Genomic DNA, 18618 nt, shown 5'->3' with positions numbered 1-18618 from the left:
CCACCCAGCTCTTAATACACTTGAAATGCAGAGCTGAAACAAGGGTAGATCCTGGACCCAGCGTGAGCCAAGCTGCCAGCCTGCCTGGCTCGTAATACACTTTAAATGGAGAGCCGCAGCATGGGTAGGTCCCAGACCCGTTGCAAGCCAGGATTGAGCCAAGCTGCTGGCCAATCTGCTAAAAAAATTACTGATAGGGAGAGGGGGAGAGGGAAATGCGCGTAGTCTATAGCATTAACCTATAAGCTTTTGCTTATCGGTTAATCAACTACACTATTACATCCCTAGTGGCAGGAAGTCTGCTGCTGCAGGGGGAGGGCTGGAGAGACTGCTGTGCTGCTTTGACATTCCTCAGCATGGAGAGAAGGGAAACCCAAGAGGCGTAGGGATCAGTTCTGCCTTTCCACCACACTGCTCTGTGGGATGTTCACCCACCCTGCTTTGCTCTATGGACAGAGTTCTAGCAATGTGACCATGAAACAATGGGAGGCAGAAAAACTGATTTGACCAGTTTTCACTTTTGGTGCCTGTCCGCATTACTTTTGCTGTCAAACCTTCCCAATGGAGACATAGCCTAGGCCTGCCACAAGTCCCAGTCTGTGCTGGATTTGGAGAGCGGTCTCCTCCCTGCTTATTGCTGTTTGACTTGCTTCCTACACTTCAAGTAGTAGGGCATGGCCCAGCCCATACCACTCAAGGTCCTCACACAGCTTTGGTCCTTCAATGATTCATGCCTATGCCATAGAGCACAGATGGGAGAGGAGACAGATCAATAAGAGAATCCATAGGAGGTGGGATGGACACTCACCCACAGAATGTACACATGTGCGGAGGACTCTGGTGTGTTATAAAAAAGGGAAGTAGTGAGCAGCTCTGATTTATCCTGTTCACTGGGAGGTAGTGCCATTATCAGTGAGAAAGAAAAGCATTATTGCCAGCCACATGTCAAACTATCCAGCCCCAGCAAGCCACTGATTTGCAAACGTGTCTTTATTGATTAACAGATTTAGCCCATACAATATGAACTTTATTTTACAAGAACCTTCAGCTGGTTAGAATTCCTGACAGAAAAAAAAATCATCATCATCATCGCCTTTTACAATATTGGACTAGAGCAAAAATGGAGGTAAATGCCGCAATCCAGTTAAAATAATCTAAACAAACTAACCTAACATAAACCCCCACATGTAACAAATGGCCAGAATTATTCCCATAAGCATTGCAGTGCTAGGGGGAGGTATGGACACAAAAATCAAACACCCGGGGTTGCAGCTGTGTCCCCAAGACATGCACAAGCGAAAGTATGTGTGAGTGAGAGAACACACAAGTGGAGATAAGTGTGTGAGCAAGCACAAGACTAGGGGAGAGAAGTGCAAATGCCACCCCCAGCTGCAGCCAATCTTCACCCAAAGGGATTTTCTAACCTTCAGAACATTCAGAGCTTGTGAAATGAGAGACCAATATGGATTTCCATCCAAACGAGAAAGAAATACCCCAGTAAGCAGAGAGGAGAGGAGGGAAGAAGGCTCAGGGAGAATTATGTCATGACAACCTAGTAAACACCGAAAGGGATCTTTAATGATATTTTGTGTGAGAGATTATCCCAGAGGGCAATCCCTTATGAGGAGTGTGACAGAAGAGCAAACCTGAACTCAGATTGCAAATAGGGAACACTTATCTATAGCTTTCACCTCTCGTTCCCCTTTCTAAAGCAAAACATCTCAGTCCTCACTGCAGTACCTCCTGCCACGACCCTGCCCCTCTTTTCCTGCCCTGGGCTCCCCACACAGCCCTGCCAGTGCCCCTCAGCCCTGCCTTGCAGCCTCCTGCTATTCCAACCCTTGGTTTCCAACACCATTCTGCGTATGCCCCTCAGTCTTGATCCACAACATGCTCTTCTATTTCTACACATTTTAGTGGAACAACCATTCAAAAAGTTAGAAAGGGAAATCATGACAAATTTCCAACACCTCGCCAGAGGGTAGCAGCTTATTTGTCTGCTTCAGTGAAGTGCTAACCTATTTTTTCAGCCCCCATTCTCATCCTCCTAGGAAAATATGAGTTTGGGTAAAATCATCTTATGAAATTAAAACATGTTTGTCATATTTTCCCCTTCATCTACAGTCCATCTATTCTTCCCATCCTTCTTGTTTGCTTCCTACATCTAGATCTCTGCCTCCAACCCCCAATAATAGAAGAATGTTTACAGTAATTATATTCAACTATTTAATTATTGCTCAAATCCCAACATAGAACTTCCCCAAAATTCAACTCCTACCCCCCGGATTAGACTGATGGCAGTTCTAGAGACATCAGTTGTTTGTGCCATTCAAAAAGCACTGCTTTGGTCTCTCAGCATCTGGCCTGAATGGGATGAGATTTCTCTGCCACCTTTGTAAGGGCAACACTGACTCAAAAATAAAATAAAATAAAAAAATTGAAAAGTCTCTCCTGATGATGTTCAGGCAAACCCTCCCCAAAATATAGATTCACTGCTTGTTCACAGTGTAGCATAATTGCCTAACATCAGAAGCCTAGGACCAAATGTGTGCATGGCTATGAAATACTCTGCTCTTGGGGGCCACACAAGATCTATACATAAGACCTGGAGGGGAAGAATGAAAGTAAAGGGCTTACGTATTAGGTGAGGCTGCAATGAAAAGAGCAGGGGGAGCCAGTCTTGGTGTTTGGTCCAGCCCACAAATGCAGTTATTAAAAACAAACAAACAAAAAAAACCCCTCACCTTCCTCATCTCAGCCTGGGTAATCCCTAAACCTTGGTGAAGGAAAGGTTAACAGAGCAGTAGGGGAACTATGCATGGGCGAGGTTGAGGATGTCCAGCATAGGGAACCTCAAATGGGACACAGCTCACCAAAGCACATGTCATACTTGAATGCCCAAGCTAGATGATGAAAATCAACATGCGAGGGACCACAGAACACAGTCACTCCCACATCCAGAGAATGTGCGCACAGGGTCCCCAGCAGTCCTTCCCTCCCTCCGCAAAGGGAACCTGGAAGCTGTGAGTCTGGCTTGCTTAGCAGGGCTGTTCCAGCTAACCCAACGCCATACCATGGACCTCCCAGTCACACAGCTCAGCCCCTTCACTCCACTAAGCCACGTTTCCTCCCTCCTCCCCCCACCCCACAGAAAAAGTAACATGAAGAGTAATAAGAAATCACCATGTGTGTGAAAATGAGGGCACTAGGCATGTGGTTCCCTTCCAGTTATCGCTTCAGTCCTCCTCCTCTCCGCCGTGGATCCCCCCTCCCACCATTCCTCTCAGTCCATTTGGCCTATGCACCTGCTGACCAGCCTCACTTGCCATAGACGCTCTCATCGCTGTAGGCCACATAGAGAAAATAGTCCTCCTCGTGGTTATCCTGGCGGGAAGGGTGGGGGGAGAAAGTAAGAGAGGGTGAGACACAAACATCATCTGGGACCATCCCAAACACTGGCCTTATAAGAGCAAAAGGAGAGCACATTTCTCTGTCACTGTCTTTCACTCCTCCCCCAGGACCTTATTTCCTTCCTCCACAAAGAACGTGGCTGAGCACAAAGCAGCAGACTTTCTTTGTGGATGTTTCTGGTCCACACAGAGAAATGGTTTTGCCCCAAATGACTGTGAAATAATAGAAATGGGTGCTTCCATTTACGTGTCTGTGAGAAGGGAGTTGGAGGAATGTGGGAGTATGATGTCTATACCAAAACTGAAACCAAACCAAACAAACCTCACTGCGGTGAGCTTCAGAGACTAGTCCAACTGACATAGGGTCACAGGGCTCATGCACCAGGGCCAAAACCAGCCATGGAATCCTAGGACTGGAAGAGACCTCAGAAGGCCATCGAGTCCAGCCCCCTGCCCAAAGCAGGATCAATCCCAACTAAATCAAGCCGGCCAGGGCTCTCTCAGGCTGGGACTTAAAAACCTCTAGGGAAGTGGTCTCCAAACTTTTTAAGCACAAGATCACTTTTTGAATTTAAGCCAGTCCAGGATCTACCTCAAACCCAAATACTCATGCCCCTCCCCTTCTCCAACACCCTGTCCCTGCCCCATCCCTTCACCAAGGCCCTGCCCTCCTCACTCGGTGAAGCTGGGGTACAGGAGAGGAGGACAGAGAGACATCAGTGCCCCCTGCCTCTGTCTCCCCCACCCTGCACAACGAGCAGGATGATCCCAGGAGGCGGCTCTAGACAAGAGCAGCAGGGCAGTGTGGGATGGGGAAGCTGAAGTGCTGGCCCTTGATAGCCTCCCAGCCAAACCAGACAGGATCACCTGTCAGAGGCTCCAAGATCTACCAGTAGATCCCGATCTACTGGTTGGTGACCACTGCTCTAGGAATAGAGACTCCATCACCTCCCTAGGGAGACCATTCCAATGTTTCACCACTCTCCTAGTGAAATAATTTTTCCTAATATCCAAAGTAGACCTCTCCCACCACAACTTGAGACCATTGCTCCTTGTTCTGCCATCCGTCACCACTGAGAACAGCCTCTCTCCATCCTCTTTCGAACCCACCTTCAGGTAGCTAAAGGCTGCTATCAAATCCTCCCTCACTCTTCTCTTCTGAAGACTAAATCATCTCAAATCCCTCAGCCTCTCCTCATAGGTCATGTGCTCCAGTCTCTTCATCATTTTTGTTGCCTTCCACTGGATAAATGGACTGGGAGGTGGATAGAAAGCTGGCTAGATTGTTGGGTCCAATGGGTAGTGATTAACAGCTCAATGTCTGGCTGGAGATTGGTAACAAGTGGAGTGCCCCAAGGATTAGTACTAGGGCTGGTTTTGTTCAACATCTTTGTTAATGGCCTGGGGGAGGAGATGGATTGCACCCTCAGCAAGTTTACAGATGACACTAAGCCTGGAGGAGATGTAGATACGTTGGAAGGCAAGGATAGGGTTCAAAGAGACCTATACAAGTTGGAGGATTGGCCCAAAAGAAATCTGATGAGGTTCAACAAGGACAAGTGCAGAGCCCTGCATCTGGGACAGAAGAATCCCAAGCACTGTTACAGGCTGGGGACTGACTGGCTAAGCAGTAGTTCAGCAGAAAAGGACATGGGGATTACAGTGAAGCTGTAGGAGATGAGAAGCTGGATGAGAGTCAACAATGTGCCCTTGTAGCCAAGAAGGCTAACAGCATATTAAGGTGCATTGGGAGAAATTGCCAGCTGATCTAGACAAATGATTATTTCCCTTTAGTTGGCACTGGTCAGGCCACATCTGGAGTATTGCATCCAATTCTGGGCCACCAACTATAGAAAGGATGTGGATACATTGGAGAAAGTTCAGCAGAGAGCATCAAAAATAATTAGGGGGCTAGAGCACATGACTTATGAAGTAGGCTGAGGGATTTGGGCTTATTTGAAGAAGAGAAGAGTGAGGGAGGATTTGATAGCAGCCTTCAACTACCTGAAGGAGAGTTCCAAAGAGGATGGAGAGAGGCTGTTCTCACTAGTGACAGATGATAGAACGAGGAGCAATGGTCTCCATTTGCAGTGGGGGAGGTCTGGGTTGGATAGTAGGGGAAAAAAAAACTATCCCTAGGAGGGTGGTGAAGCACTGGAATGGGTTCCCTATGGAGATGGTGGAATCTCCATCCCTAGAGGTTTTTAAGTCCTAGCTGGACAAAATCCTGGCTGGAATAATTTAGTTGAGCTCCTGTTTTGGGTAGGGGGTTGGACTCAATGACTCCTGAGGTCTCCAGCCCTAGGATTCTAAATTCACACACAAAGCCTGCAGCTGAGGAGGGGACAGACCCCAGCTCTCTCCATCCCCTGTGCACAGCTCTGTCAACTAGATCAAGCTTCCTCTTAAGTTTCCACTTTGAAAATTAGCTTTGGTGTCTTAATCTTCTAACACCTTCATTAAACAAAACAAAACAAAAAATCTATCCAGCATTGCTGATGGATAATGATCACACTAAGGGCAGTTTGAAGTAGTCACTTTTTAAAATGCCACTGTTAAAGTGAAGGGAGGATTGAAAAGATTTTCCTGCTTTGGAGTCCTACCATCTTGGAATGCTGTAAAGCAGCCCTGCCAGAGATAATGACCTTTGGGTTCATAAAAGTTTTTCCAAAGGTCCCTGCCCTCTGTTATCAATAATCACAGTGTATTTTCCAGCAAGTGCACTCATTTTGTTTGTTTGCAAACTGGTGTGGTTTCTCTCCCTGTCTAAGAGAAAATGTGTTTGTTTAAACAGAAAAGCAAATGTACAGATTTTCCAGTCATTCATCTCTCATCTGAGCTATAAAGAAACACATTCACTGGGAAATAGGAGTGAGTAGCACAGGTCAAAACCAAATGGCTACGTCTACATTGGCACAATTTTCCGGAAATGCTTAAAATGGAACAGTTTTCCGTTATAAGTATTTCCAGAAAAAACGCATCTACATTGGCAGGATGCTTTTCCGGAAAAGCGCTTTTTCCAGAAAAGCGTCCATGCCAATGTAGATGCACTTTTCCGCAAAAAAGCCCCGATCGTCATTTTCGCGATCGGGGCTTTTTTGCGGAAAAGACTACTGTGCTGTCTACACTGGCCCTTTTCCGGAACAGTTTTCCAGAAAAGAACTTTTGCCCGAATGGGAACAGCATCGTTTTTCCGGAAAAGCACTGATGATTTTATATTAGATCGTCAGTGCTTTTCCAGAAATTCAAGGGGCCAGTGTAGACATCTGGCAGGTTATTCCGGAAAAGCGGCTGATTTTCCAGAATAAGTGGCCAGTGTAGATACAGCCAGCATGTATATGACAGTTATTTATTAAAATGCTAGCAACACATCACTGAATAGATCAGCGTAGGCCCAATTCGCAGTCCTGTACTCTAATCATCAGACTGACATTCCCTCTCAGAACCTGTCCTGGAAGAACTGTGGGGAAACTGCACTGTAGCACAAAAATGGGAACCTGCCAGGGAAACTCTTTGATGTCTAATCTAACACTCTTACATTAGCAAAGGAAAATAAATAATTTATTAATATAAACAAACAAATAAAGTTCCTGTTTCCTTGGACAAACACCCCAAGCCCCTTGGTCTAACCTGATAATGCAACATTCCAAGTGGGCTGATGGAATTCAAACAAGAGTGGAGAGTTCCAACAAAGAGGAGCTAATGTGAAGTAGGAATTATCAGACAAAGCCCTGGCTGGGATGATTTAGTTCTGCTTTGGGCAGGGGGCTGGACTCGATGACCTCCTGAGGTTTCTTCCAATCCTAATCTTTTATAATTCTAAGAAACAGTGGTGCAGCGCTGAGTCAGGGGTCCAATATGTAAAATTATTCTAGAGTATGAGTTGTTTAGGCCACTACTACAGCAATATAACAAGCAGATGGGTTGTGCTTACCTCATACAGCTGACCCATAGTAGCGCTAGTGGGAGGGATGGTGTTATTGACAAAGAAAAATAGGGCATCCTCTGGCCTCAGGTGGATCCTCTTTCGGATTAAGAAGTAGAACTGGCCAACTGAAGAGCGATACAAAGGGAAGAGAAATAATAGAAGATGGATGAGTTTGATACAGGGATCAAAGATTAAAAAAACCCAGAGAACGATTGATACACAATGTTCAGTTGTGTTTGCAGAGGTTTGTGTGTATCTCCTGCTCTTCTGGCACTAAAACCCTACTCTATCAGCTCTCCTCAGTGCGGTCCTGCAGCTCCTTGCTATTCCAGTTGTTACCCCTCAGTCCTGTCCCACAAATCCCTGGCCCTCTAGTACAAAGTTCAGAGCTATATCGTTTGAGTTTGGGATTTTGGTTCAGCCTATTAAAAACACAAAGGTCTGCAATAAAATGTGGATCCAGGCTGGAATTCTGACCCTCCTCACCAAAATATAAATGGGTTGAAAACTGGGATTTGATAACGTGACCTCTTCTTACCGTGAAACTGAAATTGATCTGGGCCCAAGCGCTATGTAAAGATTAGGAAAAAGGATGTTAACCCTAACCCTACCTACCATCCTGTCCACTGTCCCATCCCTAGCCTCCCTAAGGTGGCCCATGTCCTGACTGGACCAGTATTTCATTTTCTACCATACTGATTCAGACCATCAGATACTCTAGTCTCATATTCAATCTCTGACAGGAACCTACACTTCATTTTAGCCTTCAGCGCTTTAGTGAAGGGAGGGACACAGGGATTTCTAACCAACATATAATCAGCCAAAACTTTAAATCCTGAAGCTCCTGGTAAATTTTACTTCAGTGATTGTCACTGCAGATGATATTCTCACAAAACATACTCAGTCCTAAATATTTGCCTGATCCCTAGTCCATGGGAGCGAGTTCTGTAGTTAACCATTTACCACAGGAAAAATATATTTCCTATCATTACTATATGTATATTTTTCACATTCCCAAATAGATTCAGACTTAATCATACAGTGATAAACTCATCATTATTTGGAATGGCACTTCATGACATTCACTGTGCTACATTCCATGGCTGGTCAGAATTTCATGGTAGGAACATTTAGCAAATTCCCATCCTCCTGCTCCAAAGATCACTGGCCATAAGCATCACTGGGTGTTAGCTGATGCACTGCTAAATCATTGTTATGGTAATAAAAGGCAGTGGTGACACATATGCAATACCAAGATTGTTAGAATACAGTGTAATAGACAGTGCCATTCATCAGAATAGCTCCAAGTACTTTACAAACACTAATTAAATTCCACAACCCCCCGCCCCCGAGTGAGATAGGTTTGTTCAATAAGTACACAGGGGAAATTAAGATAAAGTGAGATTATGTGGCTTGTTCAAGGTCAGATGGCAAGTCCAAAGCAGAACTGAGATTAGAATCCAGGAGTTCCATTTCCCTGTTCCAATCTCTAGACACGCTGCCTACTTGTGTCTCTTATTCCCTCAGCAAAGGACATTCTTATGATGATGATATCAGTGCAAAGAATTCCTGGGAACTTCCTCACTGGAGGTTGTTACCTGTGAGGTCAGAAGGCACAAGGTACTTCCTCTTATCCAGGTCAGGTACTCTGGCTTTGGGTGCCTTCTCTACAATAACCTGCAAGAGGAGAAATAAGACATGAGACTCACCAAAGTAAGCAGACCAAAAAGTATCACTGGAAAAATAACAACTGGTCCCTTAAAAGTGACAGTTCTCACAGGCCCATGGAAATTCTCTCAAGCTCTGCTAGGGAACAATACTCAAAAAGCAAGGGAGATACAGGACAGCAGAGTGGGGCAGTAGTGGTACCTTGTGGAGAGCTCCTGACTGGAATAGTAAGTATCAAAGAGTAAAGTACAGTTGTAAGGTTGGACCACAGGAACTGCAAAATCACATCAGTCCAAATAGTTACAATCTCGAACAGTAGCCATTAGTAATGCTTCAGAGGAACCCCATTCCAGAATTGTCAGTCCACATGGGAAATCTCTTCCTGACCCAATTACTGAGTGGTTAGCGATAGATATATAAATAGAGGTAGCATGAAGATTTACATTCCTTATATTTATCCACATGTCTAAAACACTTTTTAAATCTACTAAGGTCTTGGCCATCATAATATATTGTGGTAATGAGTTCCACAGTCTAATTACCTGTATATGTTGTGTAATAGAATATAAAGAGAAGCAGACAAAGTTATATAGGCAAAGAGGTTTAGAGTTATGGAAGCAATACTTGCAAGTAGAACTGGACAAATATGTAACCCAAAATGAACAAGTACTTAAATAGCAGAGAGAGAGAGAGATGATGGTTTGAGCAGCTTCCATGAAAAGTTAAGCAATTAGGCATTTTTTGCTGAGCCTGGGAAACCATTCAAAAGTTGGAAACAAATTACATTGGGACGATATGATTTCTCTGTGGGGGAAAAAAACATGGAGGCAAGCTTTTGCAGTTTTCATTTTGAACATGACGAGCAGTAATTGGTCGCATCTTGAAGTCCATGGCCTATTATTCACCCAAAGCCATTTTCCTAGAATGAGAGGCAGAATTTTCCGTGCTTGACCTGAGCAATTTAGGGCAAGAAATACCTATACCCAAATTTTCAAAAATGGCCTGTATTTTTGTGTATCTGAAGTGAAGCACCTGGAGCCTGAATTGCCGAGGTTCTAAGTACTCACAGCTCCAGCTGACGTCAATGGGAGTTGCAGATCCCAGCAGCTCTGAACTAAATATTAGTACATGAAATTACAGGATGGTTTTCAAAATGTGCATCCTAGTAGCTCTATAAGTTTGGAAATTTTACTCTCCCAAGACACTGCATGTGTGTGTAGAGAGTGGAATGGATTTATGGATTTGAGATAGTTTGGTGTGTGCATATATGTGTGTGTATAAAGGATGTTGTAAACATGTTGATGTGGGGAGGATGTTGTTAATGAGGAATAGTTTGGGATTCTTATATCATCAGATGAAGAATGGTATCTTAGCAGTCCATTACCTTAACCACTTGGGGCACGTCATGGTATTGCTGGATGTAACTGTGTAGTGTATGCCTGGGTTGGGGGCAAATTGGGGAAAAGACTAGAAGAGGGAAGGAAAAGTACAGCCCCACAGTCATTCTGTCCTCCAATTTCCCAAGATACTGACAAGAAGTACTTAGTGAAAGCAGCAATGAAGCCACCTTTTTATATAAAAGATTGAATTCCAGTAAGATTTTTCCCATGATAGGGAAGAAAGGCGAGGTCACAATAAGTATGGGCCTGGGGAGGAAGAAGGGATGGTACTGGGATTACCACCCCCTAGAAAGCACTGGCATCCAACAGAAACTACCACTTCTAAAGAGATAGAAATGGTATGGGGATGTTTGGTTGACTGGCTTGAATAGATACTCGGTTTGTCTGAATAATTAAGTTGTCCAGGTGTCCATTCTTAAGAACCTGAAACCTTCTCAAAATAGCCATACTCCATCCAAACTGTCACTAGAACTTTATGTCCATCCCCCACCCTGGATTCTGATCCCAAAGGCCTGACAATCTGTTTGCAGAAAGAGAGAGAGAGAGGCATTTAGTAAAGGAAAAACCAAAGGGCAAATGCAGATTAACTCCTGATTGTCATGGGTGGTGTTTGCTGTAGTGTGGGAGGGTGCCAACACTCTCATCTCAATTACAATGCTTAGATCTGCTGGGTGCACTGCAAAGTAAGTCACAGAAATAACTGAAAAAAGCTTGCCAGATAATTCCTATTATCTCCTATACAGCTCGGCTGTGTCTACACTGGACCACTTATTCCGGAAAATCAGCTGCTTTTCCGGAATAAGCTGCCAGCTGTCTACACTGGCCCCTTGAATTTTGGGAAAAGCACTGACGATCTACTGTAAGAAGTCTGCTGCTTTTCCGGAAAAACTATGCTGCTCCCGCTCGGGCAAAAGTCCTTTTTCCAGAAAACTGTTCCGGAAAAGGGCCAGTGTAGACAGCCTAGTAGTCTTTTCCACAAAAAAGCCCCGATCGCGAAAATGGCAATCGGGGCTTTTTTCCGGAAAACCGCGTCTACATTGGCCACGGACACTTTTCCGCAAAAAGGGCTTTTCCGGAAAAGCATCCTGCCAGTGTAGATGCTCTTTTTCCGGAAATACTTATAACGGAAAACTGTTCCATTTTAAGCATTTCTGGAAAATCATGCCAGTGTAGACGTAGCCCTCTTCTAATGGTTCTGAGGAAGGTATTTTCCACTGTGGCTGAATGGACTTCCTCCTGCTGTTCCCGTCTGGGCCTCTGTACACAGAGTTTCTTCTTCACCTTAACCTGCAGCATATCACGCTGTTTTAGTTTCCCCTCCCCACCTCCCACCCCCGCCCAGATCTGCCAATGCATCTCAATCCTGACCTGCCTCACTCTTTGCTATTCCTGTTCTGGCCTCCGCATAGCCCTTGCAATGCATATCCATCATTACCCACAGAACAACCTGCTACTCTAATTCGCAGACTGCAGCACAAATCCTGACCTCACTTCTGACCTGCGGCACCCTTTATTATCCCAGGCCTAAGGCGCTGAATCTCATTTCTGACTAGCAACAATCCCCACCTACCACTCTGGTCCTGTGCTCAACATGCCTAGGCACTACCTCAATTCTAACCTGCAAAAATGCTTGCAAGTTCAATCATGGGGCCTCTCTAGTAAAGAAGAAAATGGTGCTGAATTGCGGCAAAAATGTGTGGCAAGGTTTTTCGTTCCCCTTGTGTCCATAGGGGATTACAGACTATTTTGGAAGGAAGCCCCTGAATCTAGGACAGACATCTCCAATGGGGATGAAAAGAAAGAACATTTGGAATATACCGAATAAAAGAAACCACAGAAATCAATTTAGTTCGCCATTTCCCTTTTCTAATTACTATAATAAAGGTAGAAGTTTTCCAAAAACACTCTAAAGGGACCTCAGAATGAGGAAGCACAGCTAGGCTGAGAGAACGTGACCTTGTTTTCTACGTGATTTTTTTTTCCCACAAAGAGATTAAATGAGATGTCAAAAGACTGAGTGATTGCTATAAATCTTCTCATACATGCAAGGACAAGGATAGAGCACAGTTGTATTGAAAAGACAAAACAAAACTACTAAAAGGAAAGGAAGATCTCTGGTGGCATCATAGAGGCCCTCCAGTTTTCCCCATGAAGGTTATATGATTAATTCACATACTATTTTCCACCATTTTTGCAAAGAAAATGGTTAACTTTCCTCACTTCCCCACAACATGCACAGAGACTGTCATAAGAAAGATGAACAGCATTTTTCCCTGCTAAATTGCTGCAGATTATGGGGGTGGAGAGAGCAGCAAGATAGACCCCACCACTCATTTACATATTAAAATAGCATCATTCTTTGTATATAAACATAGCTCAAACAGATATAGTTCTATAAACACAGATCAGGAAACAGCAGATTAAAAGCTGATCAGGACATATAGTAATAACAACCCCCAAATCCTTTAAAAATCCCTCACCCTTAAAATATAAGCCACAGAATATTTGATAAAACCAAGGCTACACAAATTGTTTGCAAAATATAATCAGCTGCAAATCAAGAACAGAAGGTGGCAGCAATCAATACACTATACTAAGAAAAATAATATATTCCACTCACAGGGACCCTGTCTGGATATTTCTTTCTGATTTTCTCCCCTTCTTTTTTTCTGTATTCAAAAGGATGATCTTCTTTGTACTGGAACTTCATGCTGGGTTTTTTTGGTGTCTCAAGTTTTTCCTTTTGAGATTGTTGATTTAAAGTGTCTTCTAAAGCCTTTGATATCAAAGATATAGGCTTCAAGCAAATTCTGGGGTAAGCTGAGAGTTTTCGGTGCTGCTTTGAATTCTTCTGTCAATTTCCCAGGTTACAGAAATACAGCTGATCATGGAACACAAACAACGATGTAGCAAATTCAGCATTGTGATGTCACAGGGAGAAGCTTCCATCATTCTAGGCTGCACCATTTCACCTGTAGAATAGGGAGAGACTGTACATTAATTAAATCGCATTTGCACACGGTTGTTAATGAAATACACGAAGATATATGTGCAAACACGGAATTATCATGCGATACTGCATCACTGAAAATACGGCCCTGCTTACTCTTTCAAATATATTTTAAAATTAGTCTCCCCCCTCCACTCTGTGTCCTATGGGTTGAGCCACACACTCCTGATACAAACGGGCTTCAGGGCTAAACCACTCCATGTGAAAGGGGAGGATCATGTGCTGCAAAGCAAAATAATAATAAACTCAAATATAAATTCTCTTTCTTTACTGTCTATCCGATACCTGCTAGCATTTCGGATCCATTACAGGCACGTATGGGAAGAACTAGGGACGGGGGGAGGAGGAGGGGCAAATCATCAAATGGGAAATATTTGGCTGAAAAAAATCTCGGCTTCTGTTCTGCGCTACGCAGGTTTTTATTCCTTTCCTAAAGTGGGTCACGTTTCTAGGCCCGTGTCTCTGTTTTGGGGGTGTGATCTTCTGTGGCTTGTTTTCCAGCACGCCTGCGTGTGTGACTAAAGCAGAAGCAAGGGCTGAGCAAGAGCATAAACTCGCCGTGACTCAGCGGGTTTTAACTGATGGTGGCAGAGCGGTGGACACTGGCCGGGGAGTAATCTGCTGGCAAAGAAGCGGATGTGTCCTTTGTTCCGAACAGGGTATGACTAGCGCAGCTCGTGTGCGCATAACCACCTGTAATGCTTGAACTTCAGACTGTCGGGCGGCTTCCTCCCCTCCCCAGGGCCGCCAAGAGGTGAGCTGGCTGCGGCTGCTGGGGAAGACAGAGCTCGTGACTTGAGTGAGTCACACACCTGCAACCCCACCATAACTGCCTCTGTCAACAGAGCAAAGGGAAGGCAGCCGGCGCTGAGCAGCTCCAGCTGGCTGTGGGAAGGGGATGGGGGAGGGGAAACTGATTGGTTAGAGCTGGGAGGCTAGGCAAAGGGGCTGCACCACTCTCCTGTGCCCCGTGTGTCCCTCGACCCCCCCCCCCCCCCCCGTCAGGAAATTCCTAGACCCGAGCATTTGGCATTGGAAGCAAAATACGCGCCTGAAAGCGAAAATCCTTGGCGCAGGGGAAGGATCCAAACCGAAAACAGGGGCGAAGGCTTTGTTCCGAATAAAAGTGCCATATTCAGGTTGCTATCATTCATGGAATCCATAAGCCATTCGCGTCTGGCCAGTCAGCAGTCACTTATGAAAACAATTCTGAATCCAGAAGGTCTCCCATAGTTTCTAACAAATTAGTAGTCTGAAAATGTGTACTAGAAAGAGTGGGCCCTATCCTAGAGGTCTGAGCTCTGCCTAAGAGACTCGGATATAGTCCCAGTTCTGTCACTAACCTGTTATGTGACCTTAAACAAATAATTTCCTGTGTTTCCCTGTCTGTAAAACGGGATGATGCCAATCTCCTTGGTAAAGTGTGTTGAGATCTGGTGTACAGCATTAGATAAGACTCATGGACTGTGTCTAGACTGCATCCCTTTTCCTTAAAAGGGATGCAAATTAGACGTATCGCAATTGTAAATGAAGCGGGGATTTAAAATCTCCCCTGCTTCATTAGCATAAAAATGGCTGCCGCTTTTTTCCGGCTCGGAGCTTTGCCAGGAAAAAGCGCCAGTCTAGACGCGGATCTTTCGGAAAATAAAGCCTTTTCCGAAAGATCCCTTATCCCTTATTTTAAGAGGGATAAGGGATCTTTCGGAAAAGGCTTTATTTTTCCGAAAGATCCACGTTTTGACTGGCACTTTTTGGCGGCAAAGCTCCGAGCCGGAAAAAAGCGGCAGCCATTTTTATGCTAATGAAGCGGGGGAGATTTAAATCCCCGCTTCATTAGCAATTGCGATACGTCTAATTTGCATCCCTTTTACGAAAAAGGGATGCAATCTAGACGTAGCCATGTATTATTACTATACCTTATTCAGTATTTGTCATTCGTTCATGTTTAAAAAAGCTCAGTCATCCAGTTAAGGTGCAGAAAATGTACACACAATTCAGTTGACCAAGTGAACAACAGAAATAGCAAATAGTTGAAGTGAACAATTTGTAAATAAGCTACAATCTGGCCATTGTTCATTCAAGTTATTCAGTGGACATTTATAAACAGTAGACATTCCAGGGAAATCAGTATCAGTTCACAAGCCAGTTACTAACCAAGATAACTTCTTAATGAATGAGTCAGCCATCTCAGATCTGTAAATATATATCAGTTTTGCAAAATTATTGCACAAATGGGTCTGCACATGCACACACAGAATCTTAGGGCTGGAAGAGATCTCAGGAGTCATCAAGTGCAGCCCCCTGCCCAAAGCAGGACCAACCCCAACTAAATCATCCCAGCCAGGACTCTGTCAAGCCGGGACTTAAACACCTGGGCTATGTCTACACTGGCCCCTTCTTCGGAATAGGCATGCTAATTTAGAACTTTGGAATAGGGAAATGCGCGGGGGATTTAAATATCCCCCGTGGGATTTAAATAAACATGGCCGCCGCTTTTTTTCCAGCTTGGGGAAAAGCCGGAAAAGAGCGTCCAGACTGGTGCGATCCTCCGCAATAAAGCCCTATTCCAGAGGATCTCTTATTCCTCTTATTCAAGTAGGAATAAGAGATCCTCCGGAATAGGGCTTTATTCCGGAGGATCGCGCCAGTCTGGACGCTCTTTTCCGGCTTTTCCCCAAGCCGGAAAAAAAGCGGCGGCCATGTTTATTTAAATCCCGCGGGGGATATTTAAATCCCCCGCGCATTTCCCGATTCCAAAGTTCTAAATTAGCATGCCTATTCCGAAGAAGGGGCCAGTGTAGACACAGCCCTGTAGAGATGGAGATTCCATCACCTCCTTAGGAAACCCATTCCAGTGCTTCACCACTCTCCTAGGTAAATAGTTTTTCCTAATATCCAACCTAGACCCCACCATGCCACTGCAACTTGAGACCATTGCTCCTTGTTCTTCTATCTGTCACCACTGAGAACAGCCTCTCTCCATTCTGCTTGCTTACCCAGTGCCATCCATTAAGTTTAAGAACATAAGAATAGCCATAGTGAGTGAGACCAAAGGTCCATCTAGCCCAGTATCCTGTTTCAGACCATGACCAATGCCAGGTGCCCCGGAAGGAATGAAAAGAACAGATAATCATGTCACCACCAAGAAGCAAAATTTTTTTAAGGCCGATTTATATCAACTTATTTTAATCAGTGTAACTGATTTTAGTGTTGGCTGAAGCAGAGGCTGAGCTAAGCCACACACCAGGTAATAAAGGTCAAATAGGAACCCAGCTTTCCAGAGTTCAAATCCTGTAATCCGAGATGTCCAAGCTCTGTCTGTGCTGCAGCCCATGGTACCAGAAAGGGGACTTGGGCCATAGTGTGGGTGCAGCAGGATACTTCTGCAGTCACTAGTGACAGCAGACACTCAAACAGTTTTCTGCTGAGCTCTCTCATCTTCCAACAGCTGCTGTTCCTTTTCTAGGAACTATGAAGCAAAAGTCTGGTCCCGCAACTTTGTCCTCCATACTATGCACCAGCCTGCGCTTTTCCTGTTGCCTCTCACCATACCTTTCCTCTTTCTCAAGACCCTCGCTGTGTCTAGACTGGCCCCTTCTTTGGAAGAGGCATGCTAATTTCTAACTTTGGAATAGGGAAATCCGCGGGGGATTTAAATACTTGCAGGAATAAGAGATCCTCCGGAATAGGGCTTTATTCCGGATGATCGTGCCAGTCTGGACGCTCTTTTCCGGCTTTTCCCCAAGCCGGAAAAAAAGCGGTGGCCATGTTTATTTAAATCCCGCGCGGGATATTTAAATCTCCCGCGGATTTCCTTATTCCAAAGTTAGAAATTAGCATGCCTCTTCCGAAGAAGGGGCGAGTGTAGACATAGCCCCTCTGTTTGCTTAGCACTGTGCCTTCTTGTTGACTCTCTGCAGAAATTCAGCTGTGAGTTCATCACAGAAATGCTTCTTGTTGGTGCGACAAAGAAAGGTAGATTGATCCAGGCTCCTGTTGCAGTGGGGGCGAGCTATGGAGCTACAGAGGCAGTGGTTGAGTGGCCTGGAATAGGACACGACACGAGGTTATTGTCTCTCAGAGCTCAATACAGGAGCACAGAAAATATCCTTGCGAATCTGAAAGACATTAAAATGTTACTTTTCCAAACGGAATGTCAATATATTGTGAATGGGATGCAGAGACGTTCCTCGAACACAGTCAGGTTATTCACAGTGAAAGAAGCACTGACACAATTGAAAATTAAAAAGGCTGTTTTCCCCTGAAGAGAGCAGAAGCATTTGGATGTAGGGGGGCAGCTCCGGCCATGCTACAAAAGGGATTTGTACAATTTCAGGCTTTCCACAGTTTGGAGGCTATAATGGTTCTTGTGGCGCCTGATTGGCAAAGGGAGGTGTTATGCTGAGCTGCCCTTGGGAAGCGATCAGTGTATGCAACTGAAACATTCAAATATATAGACAGAACTATGCAGCACTTTAAAGACTAACAAGATGGTTTATTAGGTGATGAGCTTTCGTGGGCCAGACCCACTTCCTCAGATCAAATTGTGGAAGAAAATTGGCATGACCAAAGGGATACAATTTGATCCGAGGAAGTGGGTCTGGCCCACGAAAGCTCATCACCTAATAAACCATCTTGTTAGTCTTTAAAGTGCTGCATAGTCCTGTCTTAGGTTTCAGCTAGACCAGACGAACATGGCTACCTCTCTATTACTATTCAAATATATAGTGACTGAACAGCACATCTATCAGTGGAGTGGCCTGGTAAGCTACTGGGATGGCCCTGAAAAAAACCCTGCACCAAAACGTGACTAGCTATCTGGAATGTCTGGTGCAACTCTCAGCATCTGGGACTGGGTCAGAAGTCATGATGGGATCATAGAATCTTAGGCCTGGAAGAGACGTCAGGAGGTCATCAATCCAGCCTCCTGCCCAAGGCAGGACCAATCCCAACTAAATCAACCCCTCCAGGGCTTTGTCGATCCAAGACTTAAACACCTCTAGGGATGTGATTCCACCATTCCAGTGCTTCCCCACCCTCCTAGTAAAATAGTTTTCCCTAATATCCAACTTACATCTCCCCCACTGTAACTTGAGACCATTGCTCCGTGTTCTGCCATCTTTCACCACTTAGAACAGCCTTTCTCCATCCTCTTTGGAACCTCCCTTAAGGAAGCTGGAGGCTGCTATCAAATCCCCCCTC

General features: G+C 44.8%; 1 protein-coding gene and 1 long non-coding RNA gene across 3 annotated transcripts in view; one reads left to right on the top strand and one right to left on the bottom strand.

The window, feature by feature from the left end:
- Positions 1–972: 972 nt before the first annotated feature.
- GABARAPL1 (GABA type A receptor associated protein like 1) lies at positions 973–13828 on the bottom strand. Its single transcript, XM_006112529.5, has 5 exons — positions 13702–13828; positions 13027–13378; positions 8937–9015; positions 7345–7463; positions 973–3384 (listed from the first exon to the last, which is right to left on the bottom strand). Exons 2-5 carry the CDS (start codon positions 13114–13116, stop codon positions 3319–3321), a joined length of 354 nt encoding a protein of 117 aa, XP_006112591.1. The 5' UTR covers positions 13117–13378; positions 13702–13828; the 3' UTR covers positions 973–3318.
- LOC142819004 (uncharacterized) overlaps positions 13577–18618 on the top strand; it is a 24286-nt gene continuing 19244 nt past the window's right edge. Inside the window, exons 1-2 of one of the 2 annotated variants that reach the window (XR_012896688.2) lie at positions 13577–13727; positions 13918–14170. This is a non-coding gene — a long non-coding RNA (uncharacterized LOC142819004). The remainder of the gene's footprint in view (positions 13728–13917; positions 14171–18618) is intronic. The other variant, XR_012896687.2, reaches the window with a different exon arrangement.

The sequence above is a fragment of the Pelodiscus sinensis genome, chromosome 1 (assembly GCF_052426305.1).
Source record: "Pelodiscus sinensis isolate ZL-2025 chromosome 1, ASM5242630v1, whole genome shotgun sequence".
Taxonomy (NCBI): Eukaryota; Metazoa; Chordata; order Testudines; family Trionychidae; genus Pelodiscus; species Pelodiscus sinensis.
This window is presented reverse-complemented; position numbering and strand designations above follow the sequence as displayed.

Bases quoted from the DNA above. Each gene is read 5' to 3' on its own strand.
- GABARAPL1 (XM_006112529.5), bottom strand. From the start codon at position 13,116: ATGAAGTTCCAGTACAAAGAAGATCATCCTTTTGAATACAGAAAAAAA. The intron at 7,464-8,936 runs GTAACAACCTCC...ATCGCTCTTCAG, and splicing joins TGTGCCTTCTGACCTCACAG to TTGGCCAGTTCTACTTCTTA. The intron at 3,385-7,344 runs GTAAGCACAACC...CCTTCCCGCCAG, and splicing joins CTATGGGTCAGCTGTATGAG to GATAACCACGAGGAGGACTA.